Source organism: Bombina bombina, chromosome 10 (genome assembly GCF_027579735.1).
Source record: "Bombina bombina isolate aBomBom1 chromosome 10, aBomBom1.pri, whole genome shotgun sequence".
Taxonomy (NCBI): domain Eukaryota; kingdom Metazoa; phylum Chordata; class Amphibia; order Anura; family Bombinatoridae; genus Bombina; species Bombina bombina.
In genome coordinates, this window is record NC_069508.1 from 42,090,234 (window position 1) to 42,114,049 (window position 23,816).

General features: G+C 43.2%; 1 protein-coding gene across 1 annotated transcript in view; it reads right to left on the reverse strand.

The window, feature by feature from the left end:
* CDC7 (cell division cycle 7) overlaps positions 1-23,816 on the reverse strand; it is a 281,927-nt gene that overhangs the window by 152,050 nt on the left and 106,061 nt on the right. Inside the window, exon 9 of the mRNA XM_053693123.1 lies at positions 4,429-4,511. Within this exon, the coding sequence (XP_053549098.1) occupies positions 4,429-4,511 (83 nt within the window). The remainder of the gene's footprint in view (positions 1-4,428; positions 4,512-23,816) is intronic.

Here is a 23,816-nt window from a genome sequence, read left to right on the forward strand (position 1 = left end):
AGGAACACTCTGAGTATTAGATGTTGAAGGAACAACAACAGGTAATGTAACATTACTAAAGGAAATATTATCTGCATTAACAAGTTTGTCGTGACATTCATTACAAACAACAGCTGGAGGAACAGATACCACAAGTTTACAGCAAATACACTTAACTTTGGTAGATCCAGCATCAGGCAGCGATTTTCCAGAAGTATCTTCTGATTCAGGATCAATCTGAGACATCTTGCAACATGTAAAAGAAAAAACAACATATAAAGCAAAATTGATCAAATTCCTTAAATGACAGTTTCAGGAATGGGAAAAAATGCCAGTGAACAAGCTTCTAGCAACCAGAAGCAAATAAACAATGAGACTTAAATAATGTGGAGACAATAATGACGCCCATATTTTTTGGCGCCAAAAAAAAGACGCCCACATTATTTGGCGCCTAAATGCTTTTAGCGCCAAAAATGACGCCACATCCGGTAACGCCAACATTTTTTGGCGCAAAAACGTCAAAAATGACGCAACTTCCGGCGACAAGTATGGCGTCGGAAATAACAAAGAAAAATTTTTTTGCGCCAAAAAAGTCAGCGCCAAGAATGACGCAATAAAATGAAGCATTTTCAGCCCCCTGCGAGCCTAACAGCCCACAGGGAAAAAAGTCAAATTTTAAGGTAAGAAAATTGATTATTCAAATGCATTATCCCAAATAATGAAACTGACTGTCTGAAATAAGGAATATTGAACATCCTGAATCAAGGCAAATAAATGTTTAAACACAAATATTTAGAACTTGATATAAAAGTGCCCAACCATAGCTTAGAGTGTCACAAAAATAAGACTTACTTACCCCAGGACACTCATCTACATGTAGTAGAAAGCCAAACCAGTACTGAAACGAGAATCAGTAGAGGTAATGGTATATATAAGAGTATATCGTCGATCTGAAAAGGGAGGTAAGAGATGAATCTCTACGACCGATAACAGAGAACCTATGAAATAGACCCCGTAGAAGGAGATCATTGAATTCAAATAGGCAATACTCTCTTCACATCCCTCTGACATTCACTGCACGCTGAGAGGAAAACCGGGCTCCAACCTGCTGCGGAGCGCATATCAACGTAGAATCTAGCACAAACTTACTTCACCACCTCCACAGGAGGCAAAGTTTGTAAAACTGATTTGTGGGTGTGGTGAGGGGTGTATTTATAGGCATTTTGAGGTTTGGGAAACTTTGCCCCTCCTGGTAGGAATGTATATCCCATACGTCACTAGCTCATGGACTCTTGCTAATTACATGAAAGAAAAGAGGTGGGGCGAGCATATGAGGAACATTAAAAACACCCTTATGAATCATAGTGTCACTAGACATAGCATCTGTTGTCATCATTGTACGTTAGACACTTTCAGGATCTTCCCATTGAGCACATACCGAATGTTTGGGGTCGCAATAGGTTGGTCCGTTTATGCCAAAGAGAAACTTTTTGGATTTTGAAAATAAAAACGTTAAATCCCTTTGGTTTAAATAAGAACATTGATATGGCCGCATTTAACTGCTGATAGTTGATACTACACACATGAATAGTTAATTATATTTTATCTATATGGATCAGTTTGTTTATTGTAAGATCCTTTTTGGCTTTTAAATGTTCTTTATAGATAAAATAGACCAATCCAACATCAAGACGTGTCTATAATACAATGGTTTTACTTTTTTTCTGTACTTTTTAAATCTGTGCTTACGTTGTATCTCCATTCCCTGCTTCGGGGGAAAATTCCATCTTGTATTGTAGATATGTTGGCAACCCTTATGTGCTGCATATTACATTTTGCATATTTGTAGAATTACAATTTTTGTAAGTGATTTGTCTACACCTGTCTTATATGCTACTATACACTATAAATTGCTACAGATGTATAATATCTTGTGAATGGGCCACTAAGAAATAATGTTACAATATTTCTACTTGGTAGCTTATTATGTACATTTACTTTTTGGCACTTTGAGTTTTTTTATTAAGAGTTTTTCTGATTAGGATTTTTTCTAATGTATACTTTTTTTTTCCTATTGGTATTTGTATATACATTTCCTCTATTGATAGGCCAGTACTAACCCTGGGGACACACGTTAAATGTGGTTTATTGCACCTATCAGGGGAGCATATGCTAATTCAATCTGTCAGCCTATCACCTTTCTAATTCGGCTTTTTTGAATGTGCAAACAGGTGTAGCGCTTTTCATAGTTAAGGCTCTTTATAAGCTGTGCTGACCTTTCATGTATATTCACCTGATGAAACAGTCCATTATAGACAGAAACGTGTTGTGATACTTTTGAACTTGTTTTTATTAAAGTCTTTTAATTATACATAGACTTTGTCAGAACACTTTAATTTGGAGCTCAAATTTCCAATTTCCCCCCTCTGTGAAAGCTTGTGGGGCACATTGGTTCATGTGAAACGAAGGATCCAACTCTACATAGAGGATCTATCAGCTGTGCCCTGCCGAGCAACTGCTTAAATCGCAGACCTATCCCTGGAGGACGACGGAGCATTTTTTGCCTTTGTGAGCTATCTGAATGGCTCAAAAGTGTTCAGGAGGCGTGACTCTCACTTTTTAGTGCCTACTACTCTGAGTACCCTGTACATATTTTGTATGGAGATTTCCTGTCTATTTTGATCTGCACAATTGCGGCGCCTTCTTCTGTTTTTATCTTTGATCTGCACCATTGTGGTGTCTTCTTTTGTTTTTATCTTTGATACAAGGAATAATATATGTATGGGGTGTGATAGGACTTAGCAAAAATTCCATCTAATAGTGCTAAAGGTTCACTTAGTGCCGAAAAAAAAAATATTTTTTTAAGCAGATGCTAAAATTTAAGCACTACTGTAAGTCATTTTTAATTGTGAGTACCCCAGGATATTTAAAGTACAACATTATTTAATTTATATATGTGCGATTGTACCACAAACAAAGTGTAAACAGAATGCTGTTATTTTCCTTTCATGATTCAGACAGAGCAAGCATGAAAAAAAAAAGAAAGTTTCCAAATCTGCTTTGTTCTCTTGGATAGGTAGCGTGCACGTCTGGGGAACTGCATGGCAGCATTCACTACTGCAATCTAATGCTCTTGAAACTGCTGCCACATAGTTGCTCCAAAAAGTCTACCTGCTTTTCAACAAAGGATATGAAAAAAAGAAAGCATAATTGACAACAGTAGCAAAACAGGAAACATCAAAATTGTGCATTCTCTCTGAATCATGAAACAATTTAGGGTTTTACATCCCTTTCAATCCTAGCTAGGAAAACGCTGTAACCTCAGTGATCACCTATCTAGAGTGCAGTTAATAGTGTATTATTTTCAAAGAAGATTTTACTTTTTTACAAATAAAGGCCTTAGGGTATATTTATACAACTTTAATCTTTACTCTTTTGTATTTTAGGAGTTAAATGGGACATGGAAGGAGTCCAAATTAACTTTTCATGATTCAGATAGAGAGTAGAAATAGGTGGCAAAGTTAAAGGGACAGTCTACCATAGAATTGTTATTGTTTTAAAAGATAGATAATCCCTTTATTACCCATTCCCCAGTTTTGCATAACCAACAGTTATATAAATACACTTTTAACCTCTGTGATTATCTTGTATCTAAGCCTCTGCAAACTTCCCCCTTATTTCAGTTCTTTTGACAGACTTGCAGTTTAGCCAATCAGTGCCTGCTCCCAGATAACTTCACGTGCACGAGCACAGTGTTATCTATATGAAATACATGAACTAACACCCTCTAGTGGTGAAAAACTGTTAAAATGCATTCTGAAAAGAGGTGGCCTTCAAGGTCTAAGAAATTAGCATATGAACCTCCTAGGTTAAGCTTTCAACTAAGAATACCAAGAGAACAAAGCAAAATTGGTGATAAAAGTAAATTGGAAAATTGTTTAAAATTACATGCTCTATCTGAATCATGAAAGTTTATTTTGGCCTAGACTGTCCCTTTTAAGAGAAGCAGATTGCCAATTTATATCTAATAGCAAATTTAACTCTGTTTCCTTTCTTTAAACGTGGCTCCTTTTCATGACCACACAGTCGTAGGCTCAGGAGCTCAAGACCACATAAATGGGTTGCAACTATAAATAAGCCTCACCCCAATCACCTCAATTATATAAACAATGTGTGAGAATTATAAGAGAACCTCCTCTTTTTCTTTAAAACATGTGATACACAATTCTAGCTACTAAGTAGTCACTATGACAAATACAACACCACAAAAATGTGTATTGTTGTAATAAGTAATAAAGATAAGTAGAATATCCTTGAGTACAATTTAAAATTGGAATTCATTCTACATTAAACCATTTAACCAAAAGATGACCGGTTAACCAGATGTAAAATATCAATTATAATTTATTGGAGGAAAAGAAGAAAGAAAGAAAAAGTTGAAAATGTTACCAGTAGTTTGATTTGGGCACTTGGTGAGAACTTCAGGAGCTCTAAATCCTGGAGTGCCAGCTCTTGGAGCTACTTGACGAGCCCTTCATAAAACAAGATTAAAGTTATTATATTTTTCTATGAATAATGATATAATATAAAGAAATAATGCAAAGAAACTAAAACACAGATAAAGCAAAGGTCATTTAAGCAACCTAAATTGGTTAAGTCACCAATAATTGAAGTGGCATGTAAAACGTATAAGAGCATTAGTAAACAACTTGTAATTACAAGACAGTTTATAGAACAGTAAATCAACCAAGATTTAACAAAAATTCTTAAAACAAGCACCTTGTTTGCAGCAATAGACTAGCAAGACTCCACCTACTATTTACTTTATTTGGAGGCGACAATCTGGGCTAGAGTCTGCAAATAACAAAATTGATGCTTACCTGATAAATTTCTTTCTTTCTTGACACAGTGACTCCACGGATCATCAATTACTTTTGGGAATATCACTCCTGGCCAGCAGGAGGCGGCAAAGCACACCACAGCAAAGCTGTTAAGTATCACTTTCCTTCCCACAACCCCCAGTCATTCGACCGAAGGAAAAGGAGAGAAAGGAAATAACACAAGGTGCAGAGGGTGCCTGAGGTTTATATTAAAAAAACTGTCTGAAAACAGGGAGCGCCGTGGACTCACCGTGTCAAGAAAACAGAATTTATGTTTACCTGATAAATTACTTTCTCCAACGGTGTGTCCGGTCCACGGCGTCATCCTTACTTGTGGGATATTCTCTTCCCCAACAGGAAATGGCAAAGAGCCCAGCAAAGCTGGTCACATGATCCCTCCTAGGCTCCGCCTACCCCAGTCATTCGACCGACGTTAAGGAGGAATATTTGCATAGGAGAAACCATATGGTACCGTGGTGACTGTAGTTAAAGAAAATAAATTATCAGACCTGATTAAAAAAACCAGGGCGGGCCGTGGACCGGACACACCGTTGGAGAAAGTAATTTATCAGGTAAACATAAATTCTGTTTTCTCCAACATAGGTGTGTCCGGTCCACGGCGTCATCCTTACTTGTGGGAACCAATACCAAAGCTTTAGGACACGGATGAAGGGAGGGAGCAAATCAGGTCACCTAAATGGAAGGCACCACGGCTTGCAAAACCTTTCTCCCAAAAATAGCCTCAGAAGAAGCAAAAGTATCAAACTTGTAAAATTTGGTAAAAGTGTGCAGTGAAGACCAAGTCGCTGCCCTACATATCTGATCAACAGAAGCCTCGTTCTTGAAGGCCCATGTGGAAGCCACAGCCCTAGTGGAATGAGCTGTGATTCTTTCGGGAGGCTGCCGTCCGGCAGTCTCGTAAGCCAATCTGATGATGCTTTTAATCCAAAAAGAGAGAGAGGTAGAAGTTGCTTTTTGACCTCTCCTTTTACCGGAATAAACAACAAACAAGGAAGATGTTTGTCTAAAATCCTTTGTAGCATCTAAATAGAATTTTAGAGCGCGAACAACATCCAAATTGTGCAACAAACGTTCCTTCTTTGAAACTGGTTTCGGACACAGAGAAGGTACGATAATCTCCTGGTTAATGTTTTTGTTAGAAACAACTTTTGGAAGAAAACCAGGTTTAGTACGTAAAACCACCTTATCTGCATGGAACACCAGATAAGGAGGAGAACACTGCAGAGCAGATAATTCTGAAACTCTTCTAGCAGAAGAAATTGCAACTAAAAACAAAACTTTCCAAGATAATAACTTAATATCAACGGAATGCAAGGGTTCAAACGGAACCCCCTGAAGAACTGAAAGAACTAAATTGAGACTCCAAGGAGGAGTCAAAGGTTTGTAAACAGGCTTAATTCTAACCAGAGCCTGAACAAAGGCTTGAACATCTGGCACAGCGGCCAGCTTTTTGTGAAGTAACACAGACAAGGCAGAAATCTGTCCCTTCAGGGAACTTGCAGATAATCCTTTTTCCAATCCTTCTTGAAGGAAGGATAGAATCCTAGGAATCTTAACCTTGTCCCAAGGGAATCCTTTAGATTCACACCAACAGATACATTTTTTCCAAATTTTGTGGTAAATCTTTCTAGTTACAGGCTTTCTGGCCTGAACAAGAGTATCGATAACAGAATCTGAGAATCCTCGCTTCGATAAGATCAAGCGTTCAATCTCCAAGCAGTCAGCTGGAGTGAAACCAGATTCGGATGTTCGAACGGGCCCTGAACAAGAAGGTCTCGTCTCAAAGGTAGCTTCCAAGGAGGAGCCGATGACATATTCACCAGATCTGCGTACCAAGTCCTGCGTGGCCACGCAGGAGCTATCAAGATCACCGACGCCCTCTCCTGATTGATCCTGGCTACCAGCCTGGGGATGAGAGGAAACGGCGGGAACACATAAGCTAGTTTGAAGGTCCAAGGTGCTACTAGTGCATCCACTAGAGCCGCCTTGGGATCCCTGGATCTGGACCCGTAGCAAGGAACTTTGAAGTTCTGACGAGAGGCCATCAGATCCATGTCTGGAATGCCCCACCGCTGAGTGACTTGGGCAAAGATTTCCGGATGGAGTTCCCACTCCCCCGGATGCAATGTCTGACGACTCAGAAAATCCGCTTCCCAATTTTCCACTCCTGGGATGTGGATAGCAGACAGGTGGCAGGAGTGAGACTCCGCCCATAGAATGATTTTGGTCACTTCTTCCATCGCCAGGGAACTCCTTGTTCCCCCCTGATGGTTGATGTACGCAACAGTTGTCATGTTGTCTGATTGAAACCGTATGAACTTGGCCCTCGCTAGCTGAGGCCAAGCCTTGAGAGCATTGAATATCGCTCTCAGTTCCAGAATATTTATCGGTAGAAGAGATTCTTCCCGAGACCAAAGACCCTGAGCTTTCAGGGATCCCCAGACCGCGCCCCAGCCCATCAGACTGGCGTCGGTCGTGACAATGACCCACTCAGGTCTGCGGAATGTCATCCCTCGTGACAGGTTGTCCAGGGACAGCCACCAACGGAGTGAGTCTCTGGTCCTCTGATTTACTTGTATCTTCGGAGACAAGTCTGTATAGTCCCCATTCCACTGACTGAGCATGCACAGTTGTAATGGTCTTAGATGAATGCGTGCAAAAGGAACTATGTCCATTGCCGCTACCATCAACCCGATCACTTCCATGCACTGAGCTATGGAAGGAAGAGGAACGGAATGGAGTATCCGACAAGAGTCTAGAAGTTTTGTTTTTCTGGCCTCTGTCAGAAAAATCCTCATTTCTAAGGAGTCTATTATTGTTCCCAAGAAGGGAACCCTTGTTGACGGAGATAGAGAACTCTTTTCCACGTTCACTTTCCATCCGTGAGATCTGAGAAAGGCCAGGACAATGTCCGTGTGAGCCTTTGCTTGAGGAAGGGACGACGCTTGAAACAGAATGTCGTCCAAGTAAGGTACTACAGCAATGCCCCTTGGTCTTAGCACAGCTAGAAGGGACCCTAGTACCTTTGTGAAAATCTTTGGAGCAGTGGCTAATCCGAAAGGAAGCGCCACGAACTGGTAATGTTTGTCCAGGAATGCGAACCTCAGGAACCGATGATGTTCCTTGTGGATAGGAATATGTAGATACGCATCCTTTAAATCCACCGTGGTCATGAATTGACCTTCCTGGATGGAAGGAAGAATAGTTCGAATGGTTTCCATCTTGAACGATGGAACCTTGAGAAACTTGTTTAAGATCTTGAGATCTAAGATTGGTCTGAACGTTACCTCTTTTTTGGGAACTATAAACAGATTGGAGTAGAACCCCATCCCTTGTTCTCTTAATGGAACGGGATGAATCACTCCCATTTTTAACAGGTCTTCTACACAATGTAAGAATGCCTGTCTTTTTATGTGGTCTGAAGACAACTGAGACCTGTGGAACCTCCCCCTTGGGGGAAGTCCCTTGAATTCCAGAAGATAACCTTGGGAGACTATTTCTAGCGCCCAAGGATCCAGAACATCTCTTGCCCAAGCCTGAGCGAAGAGAGAGAGTCTGCCCCCCACCAGATCCGGTCCCGGATCGGGGGCCAACATTTCATGCTGTCTTGGTAGCAGTGGCAGGTTTCTTGGCCTGCTTTCCCTTGTTCCAGCCTTGCATTGGTCTCCAAGCTGGCTTGGCTTGAGAAGTATTACCCTCTTGCTTAGAGGACGTAGCACTTTGGGCTGGTCCGTTTCTACGAAAGGGACGAAAATTAGGTTTATTTTTTGCCTTGAAAGGCCGATCCTGAGGAAGGGCGTGGCCCTTACCCCCAGTGATATCCGAGATAATCTCTTTCAAGTCAGGGCCAAACAGCGTTTTCCCCTTGAAAGGAATGTTAAGTAGCTTGTTCTTGGAAGACGCATCAGCCGACCAAGATTTCAACCAAAGCGCTCTGCGCGCCACAATAGCAAACCCAGAATTCTTAGCCGCTAACCTAGCCAATTGCAAAGTGGCGTCTAGGGTGAAAGAATTAGCCAATTTGAGAGCATTGATTCTGTCCTTAATCTCCTCATAAGGAGGAGAATCACTGTCGACCGCCTTTATCAGCTCATCGAACCAGAAACATGCGGCTGTAGCGACAGGGACAATGCATGAAATTGGTTGTAGAAGGTAACCCTGCTGAACAAACATCTTTTTAAGCAAACCTTCTAATTTTTTATCCATAGGATCTTTGAAAGCATAACTATCCTCTATGGGTATAGTGGTGCGTTTGTTTAAAGTGGAAACCGCTCCCTCGACCTTGGGGACTGTCTGCCATAAGTCCTTTCTGGGGTCGACCATAGGAAACAATTTTTTAAATATGGGGGGAGGGACGAAAGGAATACCGGGCCTTTCCCATTCTTTATTAACAATGTCCGCCACCCGCTTGGGTATAGGAAAAGCTTCTGGGAGCCCCGGCACCTCTAGGAACTTGTCCATTTTACATAGTTTCTCTGGGATGACCAACTTGTCACAATCATCCAGAGTGGATAATACCTCCTTAAGCAGAATGCGGAGATGTTCCAACTTAAATTTAAATGCAATCACATCAGGTTCAGCTTGTTGAGAAATGTTCCCTGAATCAGTAATTTCTCCCTCAGACAAAACCTCCCTGGCCCCATCAGACTGAGTTAGGGGCCCTTCAGAAATATTAATATCAGCGTCGTCATGCTCTTCAGTATCTAAAACAGAGCAGTCGCGCTTACGCTGATAAGTGTTCATTTTGGCTAAAATGTTTTTGACAGAATTATCCATTACAGCCGTTAATTGTTGCATAGTAAGGAGTATTGGCGCGCTAGATGTACTAGGGGCCTCCTGAGTGGGCAAGACTCGTGTAGACGAAGGAGGGAATGATGCAGTACCATGCTTACTCCCCTCACTTGAGGAATCATCTTGGGCATCATTGTCATTGTCACATAAATCACATTTATTTAAATGAATAGGAATTCTGGCTTCCCCACATTCAGAACACAGTCTATCTGGTAGTTCAGACATGTTAAACAGGCATAAACTTGATAACAAGTACAAAAAACGTTTTAAAATAAAACCGTTACTGTCACTTTAAATTTTAAACTGAACACACTTTATTACTGCAAATGCGAAAAAACATGAAGGAATTGTTCAAAATTTACCAAATTTTCACCACAGTGTCTTAAAGCCTTAAAAGTATTGCACACCAAATTTGGAAGCTTTAACCCTTAAAATAACGGAACCGGAGCCGTTTTGAACTTTAACCCCTTTACAGTCCCTGGTATCTGCTTTGCTGAGACCCAACCAAGCCCCAAGGGGAATACGATACCAAATGACGCCTTCAGAAAGTATTTTCTAAGTATCAGAGCTCCTCTCACATGCGACTGCATGCCATGCCTCTCAAAAACAAGTGCGCAACACCGGCGCGAAAATGAGGCTCTGCCTATGCTTTGGGAAAGCCCCTAAAGAATAAGGTGTCTAAAACAGTGCCTGCCGATATTATTATATCAAAATACCCAGATAAAATGATTCCTCAAGGCTAAATATGTGTTAATAATCAATCGATTTAGCCCAAAAAAAAGTCTACAGTCTTAATAAGCCCTTTTTGAAGCCCTTATTTACAATCGTAATAAACATGGCTTACCGGATCCCAGAGGGAAAATGACAGCTTCCAGCATTACATCGTCTTGTTAGAATGTGTCATACCTCAAGCAGCAAGAGACTGCTCACTGTTCCCCCAACTGAAGTTAATTGCTCTCAACAGTCCTGTGTGGAACAGCCATGGATTTTAGTGACGGTTGCTAAAATCATTTTCCTCATACAAACAGAAATCTTCATCTCTTTTCTGTTTCTGAGTAAATAGTACATACCAGCACTATTTCAAAATAACAAACTCTTGATTGAATAATAAAAACTACAGTTAAACACTAAAAAACTCTAAGCCATCTCCGTGGAGATGTTGCCTGTACAACGGCAAAGAGAATGACTGGGGTAGGCGGAGCCTAGGAGGGATCATGTGACCAGCTTTGCTGGGCTCTTTGCCATTTCCTGTTGGGGAAGAGAATATCCCACAAGTAAGGATGACGCCGTGGACCGGACACACCTATGTTGGAGAAATAAATTTATCATCAGGTAAGCATACATTTTGTTTCTTTTTAAAGACACGATGAGTCCACGGATCATCATCCTTACTTGTGGGATATCACCTCCTGGTCAGCAGGAGGAGGCAAAGAGCACCACAGCAGAGCTATTAAATAGCTCCTCCCTTCCCTCCCACTCCAGTCATTCTCTTTGCCTACGTTAGTGATAGGAAGAGGTAAAGTGAGGTGTCAGATTAGATTCTTCAATCAAGAGTTTTTTATTTTAAAGTAGTGCAAGATTGTGCTGCTTTGTTCTTGGGTATAGCAGTAGTCCAGATCAGTTTCTTCAGTAGAGCTTTTGGTGGCTTTAAAGCAATGGGAACTGATAATTCTCACTGCGCCTCCCATATTTTTATGCTGCCCTAATCCTGATAGCCTAAGCAAAGTTAACTCAGGCTTCATCATTTTCCACAGGACTATGGGAGGGAAGAGGACCTCTTACACCTGCTGGACTGTCTTGCTGTCGGACAGCATTAAGGTAAGTGCTGACTTTTACTTCTGGGAACAGTACTAAGACTCAGAGGAGAGTGGGCACTTTAATCTGATTTTCACATAAGGCTCAGCAATATGGGGCTCTTTGTGACTGGGACATTATACTCTCTAAGTATGGAGGCTTGTATGGCAGCTTAAGTACAGGCACTGGGGCTGGGAGTTAAGCTAAATTGTGTTTCACTATCGTTTATTTTTTTTTATGTGAAGCCGGTCGGGTTGTGTTATTTTACTGACGCCCACGATGGGCGGGGCTACGTTTTCGCGCTCTTTGTAATATTCTGCACAGTTTTCAGTCCTTGTCTGAGCACGGAGCTGTTCCGGGTACACAGGGGTTGTTGCACAAACGGCCGGAGCATCGCACTAGAACCGCATGGTCTTTTTACTCAGAGCAAGCGGTTGCGTAGTGCTTTCAAGCCCTTGTCATCGTTGACTGCTTAGAGGTCACTGGAAAGAGAGCAGTGGATCCGGGCGGCAGGTAGGCGCCTCAGCAGAGCTGCTGAGGCGTAGTGGTGTCTGAATATCATTTTATTTAACGGAGGATACGCTTTTTTTCTGTCTGCAAGGAAAATATTTTCCATTTAAAGTCACAGTACTTATTTCAAATGTTCAAAGTTATTTGAGAAAAATTGTTCTATTTAAATTTGGTTGTTTATTTTGGGACACTTTTATTCTACCTGCAGAAAAAATTGTCTATTTTTAAAATCTAAAGGGGTAGTAACTGTTTTTTGTAATAAGATTTTTTATATAAAGAAATATTTTTTATTTCATTATTGTTCTACTGTGCTTCAACATGGACATAAGAGCTGTACAAAATGTCACTTGCTCCATGTGTTTGGATGCCAATGGGGAACCATCGATCCCTTTCTGTCCCTCATGTATTGAGAGGGCTTTAAGTTATAGAGAAGATTTTTCATGAACAAAATTTTTCAAGAGCGGATGCTGCTCAGGAGTCTAATGACGAGATTCAGAGTATGCCGCAGCTTTCTCCCCAAGCGTCCCAAACATTAACGCCCCCACAAGCAGTGCCCTGTACTTCTGCTCTAGCACCTGCTGGAGTTACCTTAAAAGATATAGCTGCGCTCATGTCTTCCACAATTTCTGATGCGTTGTCTGCTTTTCCTATGCTTCAAGGCAAACGTAAGAGGAAAGACAACCAGGTTATCAGTGAGGTTTCTGATGCCATGGTGGCAATCTCGGATGTGCCCTCCCAGGGAACTGAGATGGAGGGTATAGAGGTTCTATCAGAAGGCGAAATTTCCGATTCAGAGAGTTAATTGCCTTTGACTGATTCAGAGGTTGTCTCAGATTTAAACTAGAACACCTCCGCCTGTTACTCAGGGAGGTTTTGGTTACCTTAGATGACTGATTTCACAGTAGTGGTCGCTCCTGAGAAATCGAGTAAATTGGACAGATAAGGAATAAGAGAAACCAGGTATTCCCTTCTCTCCCTCTCCTATTTTCAAGAAGATGTTCCCTATAGCTGACGCTGTCATAAGTCGTAAGGGTCATCTCCTTACGACAAAGTAATTTTCGTTCCTTTTGAAATTTCAAGGGCAATTCCTTCCCTTCCTCCTCTAAACAGGAAGGAAACTATTCACAATCTAAGCCTACTTGGAGACCCAACCAATCTTAGAACAAGAGTAGGCAATCCAAGAAGCCTGCTGCTGATTCCAAGTCAGCATGAAGGGTTTGCCCCCGATCCGGGACCGGATCTGGTAGGGGGCAGACTTTATTTCTTCTTTCAGGCTTGGGTGCGGGATGTTCAGGATCCCTGGGCTATAGACAGTGTCTCAGGGATACACACTGGAGTTCAAAAATGTTCCTCCCTGAGGAAGATTTCTTCTTTCAAGATTATCTGCAGACCAGATAAAAAGAGAGGTGTTCTTACATTGTGTAAGAGACCTCTCCTCCCTGGGAGTAATTTTTCCAGTTCAGGAACACGGACAGGGGTTTTATTCAAATCTGTTTGTAGTTCCCAAAAAGGAGGGAACTTTCAGACCTATCCTAGACCTCAAAGGTCTAAACAAGTTTCTCAGAGTTCCATCGTTCAAGATGGAAACTATTCGTACCAATCTTCCATTGATCCAGGAGGGTCAATTTATGACGACAGTGGATTTAAAGGATGCATATCTTCATGTTCCTATCCACAGAAATCATCACAAGTTCCTAAGGTTTGCCTTTCTGGGCAAACACTTTCAGTTCGTGGCTCTTCCTTTCGGTCTGGCCACGGCGCCCAGAATCTTCACAAAAGTTCTGGGGTCTCTGCTGGCGGTTCTAAGAACACAGGGCATTGCGGTGGCGCCTTATCTGGACGATATTCTAATCCAGGCACCATCTTGTCAACTAGCAAGGTCCCATACAGACATTGTGGAAGGTAAATCTGGAAAAGAGTTCCTTAAAGGGACAGTCTAGGCCAAAATAAACTTTCATGATTCAGATAGAGCATGCAATTTTAAACAATTTTCCAATTTACTTTTATCACCAATTTTGCTTTGTTCTTTTGTTGTTTTCTTTTATTCTTAGTTGAAAGCTTAACCTAGGAGGTTCATATGCTAATTTCTTAGACCTTGAAGCCCACCTCTTTCAGATTGCATTTTAACAGTTTTTCACCACTAGAGGGTGTTAGTTCACGTATTTCATATAGATAACATTGTGCTCGTGCACGAGAAGTTATCTGGGAGCAGGCACTGATTGGCTAGACTGCAAGTCTGTCAAAAGAACTGAAAAAAGGGGCAGTTTGCAGAGGCTTAGTTACAAGGTAATCACAGAGGTTAAAAGTATATTATTATAACTGTGTTGGTTATGCAAAACTGGGAAATGGGTAATAAAGGGATTATCTATCTTTTAAAACAATAAAAATTCTGGTGTAGACTGTCCCTTTAATCTTGAAGACAAGGGTGACTTTCTAGGGAACTCTAATCGATTCTATATCTATGAGGATTTTTCTGACAGAGGTCAGGAAATTAAAGATTCTAAATACTTGTCGATCCCTTCAGTCCAATCCTCAACCGTCAGTGGCTCAGTGCATGGAAGTAATCGGTGGCGGCAATGGACATCATACCGTTTGCTCGGTTTCACCTCAGGCCTCTGCAGTTAAGCATGCTCAGGCAGTGGAATGGAGATTTTGCAGATTTATCTCCTCAAATAACCCTGGAACAGGAGACGATGGACTCTCTTCAATGGTGGTTGTCTCTGGATCATCTATCCCAGGGGACATGCTTTTGCAGACCTTCCTGGGTGATTGAGACAACAGACGCCAGCCTTCTGGGTCTGGGACTCCCTAAAGGCTCAGGGAGTAGGACTCGAGCAGTCTGTTCTTCCGATAAACATGATGGTACTAAGAACGATCTTCAATGCTCTTCTGGCCTGGCCTCAGTTGGCTTCGGCCCAGTTCATCAGATTTCAGTCGGACAACATAACGACAGTGGCTTACATCAACCATCAGGGAGGAATGAGGAGTTCCTTAGCGATGACCGAGGTAGCAAAGATAATCCGGTGGGCGGAGGCCCATTCTTGCCATCTGTCAGCTATCCACATCCCAGGGGTGGACAACTGGGAGGCGGACTTTCTGAGCAGGCAGACTTTTCATCCGGGAGAGTGGGAACTCCATCCGGAAATATTCTCCAGCCTGATTCTCAAATGGGGTCGGCCAGAGTTAGATCTCATGGCATCTCGTCAGAATGCCAAGCTCCCGAAATACGGGTCAAGATCCAGGGATCCCCAGGCGGAACTCATAGATGCTCTGGCAGTTCCTTGGTCCTTCAGCCTAGCAGCCTTACAGATCTTTTCTACAGAGACACCACCCTAGTGGAATGAGCTGTAATTCTCTCAGGAGGCTGCTGTCCAGCAGTCTCATATGCCAAACAAATAATACTTCTCAACCAGAGAGAAAGAAGTGGCAGCAGCTTTCTGACCCTTACGTTTTCCAGAAAAGCAAACAATGCAGAAGACTGACGAAAGTCCTTTATAGCCTGCAGATAGAATTTAAGAGCCCTCACAACGTTTAAGTTGTGCAACAAACGTTCTCTATGAGAAGAGGGCTAAGGACAGAGAGAAGGAACAACAATTTCCTGATTAATATTTCTGTTCGAAACAACCTTCGGAAGAAAAACAAACTTGGTACAAAGAGATAAGGGGAATCACACGGCAAAGCTGAGAGTTCAGAAACCATCAGAGCAGAAGAAATAGCAGTAAGAAACAAAACCTTCCAAGATAACAATAACAATATCTATGGAATGTATAGGCTCAAACCCAGCCTGTTGTAAAACTTTAAGAACAAGGTTAAGGCTCCAAGGTGGAGCAACTGATTTAAACACAGGCCTGATTCTGACAAGGGCCTGTCAAAAGGATTGTACATCTGGTATGTCCGCCAGACGCTTGTGCAGCAGAATGGATAGAGCGGAAATCTGACCCTTGAGGGTACTGACAGATAACCCCTTCTCAAGGCCTTCCTGGAGAAAAAAAGATAAGATCATTGGGATCCTGACCTTACTCCAAGAATATCCTTTAGACTCACACCAATAAAGATATCTACGCCATATCTTATGGTAAACCTTTCTAGTGACAGGCTTACGAGCCTGAACCATGGTCTCAATGACCGATTCGGAAAATCCACGCTTAGCTAAAATCAAGCCTTCAATCTCCAAGCAGTCATCTTAAGAGAAACAATATTTGGATGAAGGAAGGGCCAATGAAGCAGAAGGTCCTTCCTCAGTGGTAGTCTCCACGGAGGTAGAGACAACATCTCTACTAGATCTGCATACCAGATACTACAAGGCCACACAGGAGCTATTAGGATCACCAATGCTTTCTCCTGCTTGATCCGAGCAATGACTCGCGGAAGGAGAGCAAACAGAGGAAAGAGATATGTGAACCTGAGCATCTATCAGAAAGGCTTGAGGATCTCTCGACCTCGAACCGTACTTTGAAAGCTTGGTGTTCTGACGAGACGCCATCCCTGGAGAACACTTCCGGATGGAGTTCCCACTCCCCGGGATGAAAAGTCTGTCTGCTCAGAAAGTCCACCTCCCAATTGTCCACTCCTGGAATGTGGATGGCAGATAGACAGCAATTGTGAGCCTCCGCCCACTGGATGATCCGTGCCACCTCCTTCATGGCTAAGGAACTCCGAGTTCCTCCTTGGTAGTTGATGTGGGCCACTGAGGTTATGTTGTCCGTCTGGAACCTGATAGACCGGGCTAGGGCCAGCTGAGGCCAAGTAATCAATGCATTGAAGGTCGCTCTCACTCCAGAATGTTTATGGGGAGAGCAGATTCCTCCCGAGAGCAAAGTCCCTGCACCTTCAACGAGTTTCAGACTGCTCCCTAACCCAACAGGCTGGCATCCGTGGTCACAATTACCCAAGAGGGTCTTTGAAAACATGTCCATGGGACAGATGTTCTTGCGAGAGCCACCACGGTAGGGAGTCCCTTGTTGATTGATCCAGTACTATTCTCTGAGATAGATCTGTATAATCCCTGTTCCACTGAGCGAGCATGCATAGCTGCAGAGGTCTCAAATGGAACCAAGCAAACTGAAATATGTCAATGGAAGCCACCATCAATCCGATTACCTCCATGCATTGGGCCACTGATGGTCGAGCCGCCGATTGTAGGGACAGGCAAGTGGACAGAATCTTGGCTCTTCTGACCTCCGTCTGAAAATTTTTCATAGACAGAGAGTCTATAATGGTTCCTAGGAAAGTCACTCTTGTAGATGGAAAAAGAGAACTTTTCTCCCAATTGATTTTACAACCGTGGGAACGAAGAAACACCCAATAAGATCTTTGTATGGGATTCTGCTAGTTGTAAGGATGGCGCCTGAACCAGAATGTCGTCCAGATAAGGTGCCACTGCAATTCCCAGAGACCGAATTACCGCCAATAGAGCTCCCAGGACCTTTGAGAAAATTCTGGGAGCTGTGGCGAGACCAAATGGCAGCGCTACAAATTGGAAATGTTTGTCTAGATAGGCAAACCTCAGATATTTGTGATGATCCCTGTGAATGGGAACGTGCAGAATCAGAGGAAGAATGGAACAGATAGTCTCCATCTTAAAGGACGGCACTCTGAGGAATCTGTTTAGTAGCTTTAGATCTAGAATGGGCAGAAACATTCCCTCTTTTTTGGTAACCACAAACAGGTTGGAGTAAAACCAGAGACCCTGTTCCTGACTTGGAACTGGAATTATCACCCCCAAGAGGGAAAGATCCTGAACACATTTCAAGAACGCCTTTTTTTTTAATCAGGTCTACAAATAATCTTGAGAGGTGGAACCTGCTCCTGGGAGGAAAAGTCTTGAACTCTAACTTGTACCCCTGGGAAACTATGTCCACTGCCCACGGGTCTGAAACATCTTGTTCTCAAGCTTGCGAGAATGGAGTCTGCCCCCCACTTGATCCGATCCCGGATCGGGGAAAACCCTTCATGCTGACTTTGAATCAGCTGTGGGTTTCTTGGATTGCTTCCCCTTGTTCAAAGACTGACCAGGCTTCCAAGAGGGCTTGGATTGTTCCTGCTTGGTAGAGGCAGGGGAAGACTTAAGAAGAAGAAGTTAAGAAAGGAACGAAAATTAGTCTGACGTCCCTTCGATTTGTTCTTCTTGTCTTCAGGCAAAAAGGATCCTTTACCACCCGTGATATCGGAAATAACGCAGGCCCAAACAAGGTCTTTCCCTTGTACGGGATTGCCAAAAGCTTAGTCTTAGAAGAAACGTCTGCAGACCAAGACTTAAGCCATAGTGCCCTACGCGCTAAAATTGCAAAGCCAGATATTTTGGCCCCTAACTTAATGACCTGCAGAGAAACATCAGTGATAAATGAATTGGCTAACTTGAGAGCCTTTATCCTCTCCTAAATCTCCTCCAAAGAAGTCTCAGCTTGCAAGGACTCAGACAAAGCGTCAAACCAATAGGCTGCCGCACTGGTTACTGTAGCAATGCACACCGCCGGTTGCCTCCCCAAGAGGGGAAAATATCAAAGCATCTATTAAATTTACTAGACTTTTTAGGGTTGACATCGATAGGCGTATCGGAGTCGTTCAAGGTAGCTAAAAACAAATTATGCTTACCTGATAATTTTCTTTTCTTCTGCTGAAAAGAGTCCACAGCTGCATTCATTACTTTTGGGAATTAAGAACCTGGCCACCAAGAGGTGGGAAAGACACCCCAGCCAAAGGCTTAAATACTCCTCCCACTCCCCTCATTCCCCAGTCATTCTGCCGAGGAACAAGGAACAGTAGGAGAAATATCAGGGAAGAATATAAGGATGCCCCACATAAAATTAAGGGTGGGAAGCTGTGGACTCTTTCCATCCGAAGAAAAGGAAATTATCAGGTAAGCATAATTTATGTTTTTCTTCTTAAATGGAAAGAGTCCACAGCTGCATTTATTACTTTTGGGAAAACAATATCCAAGCTATAGAGGACACTGAATGCAGAGACAGGAGGGTACAATAGGCGGCCCAAACTGAGGGCACCAGGCCTGAACCAAACTGTCAGGAAAAAGGAGTGAAGCCCCAGAAGCGGAAGTCTCATGGAGAAAAAACAGGTCCAGGCACCTATAGTTCAGGCAACGATACCCTGGAACTACACATCACAACTGGACAAAAAGCCAGACAAAGGGAATGAATGCATATCCAGAGAACCCGAATAGCAAGAACTCGAAAGCCCCTACCAAAGGATGGAACCACCCCTAGCCACAGTCCAATGCTCCAAGGAGCAAGGCTAGAAGTCGAATGAAGGAACTTCTCAAGCCTCAGAACAACAGAAGGGATACCTCGGGGTCCACAAAACCCTACTAGCAGGGCTAGTCTCCCCATCACCTCCACACAGGACATAGGGGAGAGAAAAGCGCTAAGCGATCACAGCTCCGGGGAACCCCGAGCTAAACAAAGTCCCCACAGGGATCAACCATCATCCAGAAATGCAGATCCCTGAAAGGAGATCTAACTCAGCCGGTGACAGTAGAAGACCCAAAGGTCTCATAACTCAGACAGTACATGTCAAAGAGTAAGAGTTCTAGATACACTGTAAACCGCTTACGCGCACACCTTCAAGGTGCCAAGAGCTGCAACTGGTTTCAAACTGCAAACCTTCCGCATGCTAGACAGCTATCCATACAAGCTGTTGGATCAAGCCCCAAAAGGACAAATCCATAGCTCTAAAAAAGGCCAAACCGATCAAACTGTGGTATTGGGGCGCTAAGCCCTCCAGTCCTCCACCTCATGGGGGAGGCAACTCTAGGTTCTAAAATCAGATGTCAGATGGAGTGACGCAGCGGAAACTCCCCTGACCCGGTCATCCATGACTGAAGGCTATAAGGACTGAAACAATCCTTCCCACCTCACGGACCCACAGGTCCACTCGAATGCTTAGTTGAACATGTAAATAAATTAAAACCGAGCACTCGGCGCTTCTACCGAACCAGCTGAGTAGAACAGCGCCACGTGCCTGAACAGTCGCAAGACAGAACGAACCTAACATGACTAGCCTGTACTCAGGGTCCTAACCAGCAAGCTGCATAAATCCTCCCTCAGAGGGGAAGAAAGGAAAACAGGCATTGTTAACATAGGACTAACATGTCCAAAACAACTTCCGAAGAAGTAATAAAGAGTATCGATCCCAGAAGGTTCCCGAAGGAAACAATAACAAAATAAAGAACATCCCATCGGATACAAATAAAATATAAGGCAACCCGAAGGTTAATGCCCAAAAAAAGACACATGCCTACCCGCAGGACCAGCCAAAGGGAGCCCTATCTTTCAAAACTGGGAAAGAACTCAACAAATGACAAACAGGAGATTACCCCATCCCCACGTGTCTAATGAGGTGCACCATTCGAATGATCAGACTGAAAATCCCAGTATCTGTTAACAATAGGGTCATTCAATAACTAAAAGAGATGTCTGAGCAATACGCGAAGGCGCGCAATCCTGTAACGAAAGGCACAACACTCAGGAACAGTTCTGGAGGAACCATAAAGTGGGTTACCCGCATGTGTAGAAGTAAGAATTGGTAGGGAACTCGCCTCTTGGAGGACAGAACCCCCAGAGGTGGATGGCTCAACATTCCCCTGATTCCCCGAGGAACGGGGTGCTCTTATATAGCATACAGAACAAAACTGGTTGACAGGAGTCAACGGGGCAAAACCAGATTCGTTACCGGACATGGAATCTGAAATCAAAATCGTCTCGGTATCAGAATCCTCCGTAACTGAATCTTAAATGAGCACAGTTTCAACATCAGAATCCTCTATAACTGGATAGAGGATATATAAATATGGACTAAAGAAGTAAAAACAAAAACGGCACCTGACACCCCCAATGGCTGGGGCACTCACCACCTCCTATGACCAGACCCCTGCGGACTAGAATATCTCTGTCGCCACACGGTCGGGAATGCGGAAATGGGAAACTGAACACAAGGTGAACCGCAGAGGCCAAAAAAGCGCACCCAGCCAAAAGGCTGCGTCACTTCCAAATAAAAAGCTACAGTCTATGGCTTCAAAATCCCTTATTCTGTTAATGTTATGAGTAAACAGAGATTAAATATGTATATGTTGAAATAAACCTCCTGAGCACACTCTACACCTCAATGCTAAGCTGATGTGCCAACCTGCTCCTGCTGACACAAAACGATCAGCTTTAGAAACTTCCGATCTGCAGGAGAACCGGAGCGACACAGTAGAAACGAGGATGACTAAATTAGGCCGTGAGACTTTCTCTGTCAAAACAGCGCCAAGAAGCCGCACGCTATGAGGAGACACGCCTCTTAGTGACATCACTCTCTAAATCTCAGCTACAGATACAGCCAAAAAACGGCTAACGTTTAACTACTTTGTTAACAAATAATTATTCACAAGTCCCCAAAAAATAGCGACTGCATGTATAAACAGTTTCGCTGTCTGAGCCACCAATAATATTAACAAAAATTCAAGTTAAAATTCCCTCCTACTGCCACACAGTACCCTGCAACCTGCCTGAAAAAATCCTGAGTATATGTCCCCAATATGGTGCAGCAATATGCTGTAGTGCCAAAACAGATTCTATAAGAAATAACATGTCACTTTACCTGCACCCCTGATTGTCCGGCAGGAGGACAATTCACTGGTATGAGAGGAAGCCACTCTTCAAAGAGACCTGTGGATAGAAGAAATGAACAGAGTAAGCCTACTTTGGCCCACCCCACAAGTTCCTAACTCCTTTAAAGCTACCACACCCCTACTGAAGAGACTAACGTGGAGTACAGCTAAACCCAAAGGTCAGGGAAGATCAGAGCAAGCCTGCTCAGGCTTCCAAAATAAAAAAAATCTTGATGAAGAATCTTAATCAGACACCTAAACTTCACCTCCTCCTTGCACTAAAGGCAAATAAAATGACTGGGGGTTGTGGGAAGGGAAGTGATACTCAACAGCTTTGCTGTGGTGCACTTTGCCTCCACCTGCTGACCAGGAGTGATATTCCCAACAGTAATTGATGATCCGTGGACTCACTGTGTCTTAAAGAAAAAGGGATTAATAAATAAAGTATATTTCAAATTTGTTTTTATATGCTAAGTAAACTTTTTTTTTTTTTTAAAAATAAGATTTTAAGGTGTTTACTGCATGTTTAAATACATAATCAGAGGATTCGAAAAGCTTCTATACAGTTTCTTTTTAATAAGATATTCAATAGACTTTGAAGTGAGTGTTTTCCCCGAGAGCTGTAAAAGAGCAAGACCCTGAAAATGTTTCTACACAAAAACTTAAATTATGCTTACCTGATAATTTTCTTTTCTTCTAACGGGAAGAGTCCACAACCCAGCCAAAAGTTGATGGTAACCCAGAGCCCACCGACAGGATGGAGGAACTAACTGTCCCAGCAGAAAAAGGGGCTCTCTGTGAAACACAGAATCACAACGGACAGACACGCGAGCTCCAGGTCAGCAAAACTGACCCAAACCATCATGGGACCCCAAAAAAACATCCAACACCAGCAGAAAAATGTAACCAGTGGAGGAAGGAACACCTAAAACCCCCCCACCAGGGAGGTTAACAGGGCCAACAGAAGTACACGGTCAGATCCCACTCCGAGAAACAGACCCAGCCCAAAAAGAGAACGGAGGGCCTACGAGGAACAAACCCCTGACCAATTACTAGCATCAGGCATGCTACCACAACTGCCAAACAGCGTACAAGCACACATTACAGATGCAATAGCTGCAACTGGTTGCAAACTGCAAACCTTCCGCTTACAATGCAGCTAGGCTAAACATCCAGCCTCTACAGGTGGCCCATAATAGATATGTTGTGCATGGATCCGGAACCCTTGCACATTGCCCTTCCCTAAAGAAATAACACTCCCAAAAAAGGGAGATAGGGCATTGAGCCATAACGATACCCTAGTACAAGAGCCAGCCTCCATAGCCTCTAGCACGCAAAGGAGGAAGAAAAATCCTTGAACGAGAAGATAGGACACACAGGGACTCCACGGAAACCGTAAGACTTCCAAAATCCTCCCCAAGAGGCCAAATGCAAAGGGGACCACTTCACAGCCGTAGACAGGCGAACAGGCTTAAAGAGAAACTGTAAGCAATACCATTAAGCAATAACTCAACAACCATTAAGCTCAGTTGAGACAAACAACCTCAACTCAAAATGCAAAAGTTGCCACTGGCGAAAACTGAAAGATGCCTCCGAAAAGCATCAAACTAACCTTCAGGCAAGAACTAAAGCTCCCCTGAAGGGACAAGTGGACGTTCTGAACCCTAAGGTTCGAAACTGACCGCCCAGGACAGAATCTAACGATCCGGACCCAAAATCTCAGTCAAGGGACATGGCCCTAAGCCAGACCCCCCAAAAACCAGGGCAGGCCGTATGACCTGAGGAAACCTGAGGTTACCTCATACAGAGAGAGCACTCTAGGTAGTGCATTCGCAAGAAACTCAGACCAAGAGCATAGACTAATATCTAGACAGGTCTAAGAGATGGCAACCCACATCCGTAGGTGGAGCTGAACCCTGGACACTCTGCAACCCCAAAAAACAAGAGCTCCTAGAGATTCAAGTGCAATACTCCAAGAACAATTATCTTTATATTGCAATTTGTAATACATAGTGAAGAGACAATCAGCTGCAGCTGGATTCAAACTCTCCAGGGACCCCGAAGGTCACCAGAGACAGGGCGCCATATAATGGAGAACACCCAACAAATGCTGGATTCAAACTCGCAACCTTAGCCATGTGGGCAACTGCCAACCCACTAGGCTACCAGACAGGCTGAACAAGCCCCTTAGACGGAGAGTCAAAATCCTCACAGGATCACCCTCCCAGAACCACACA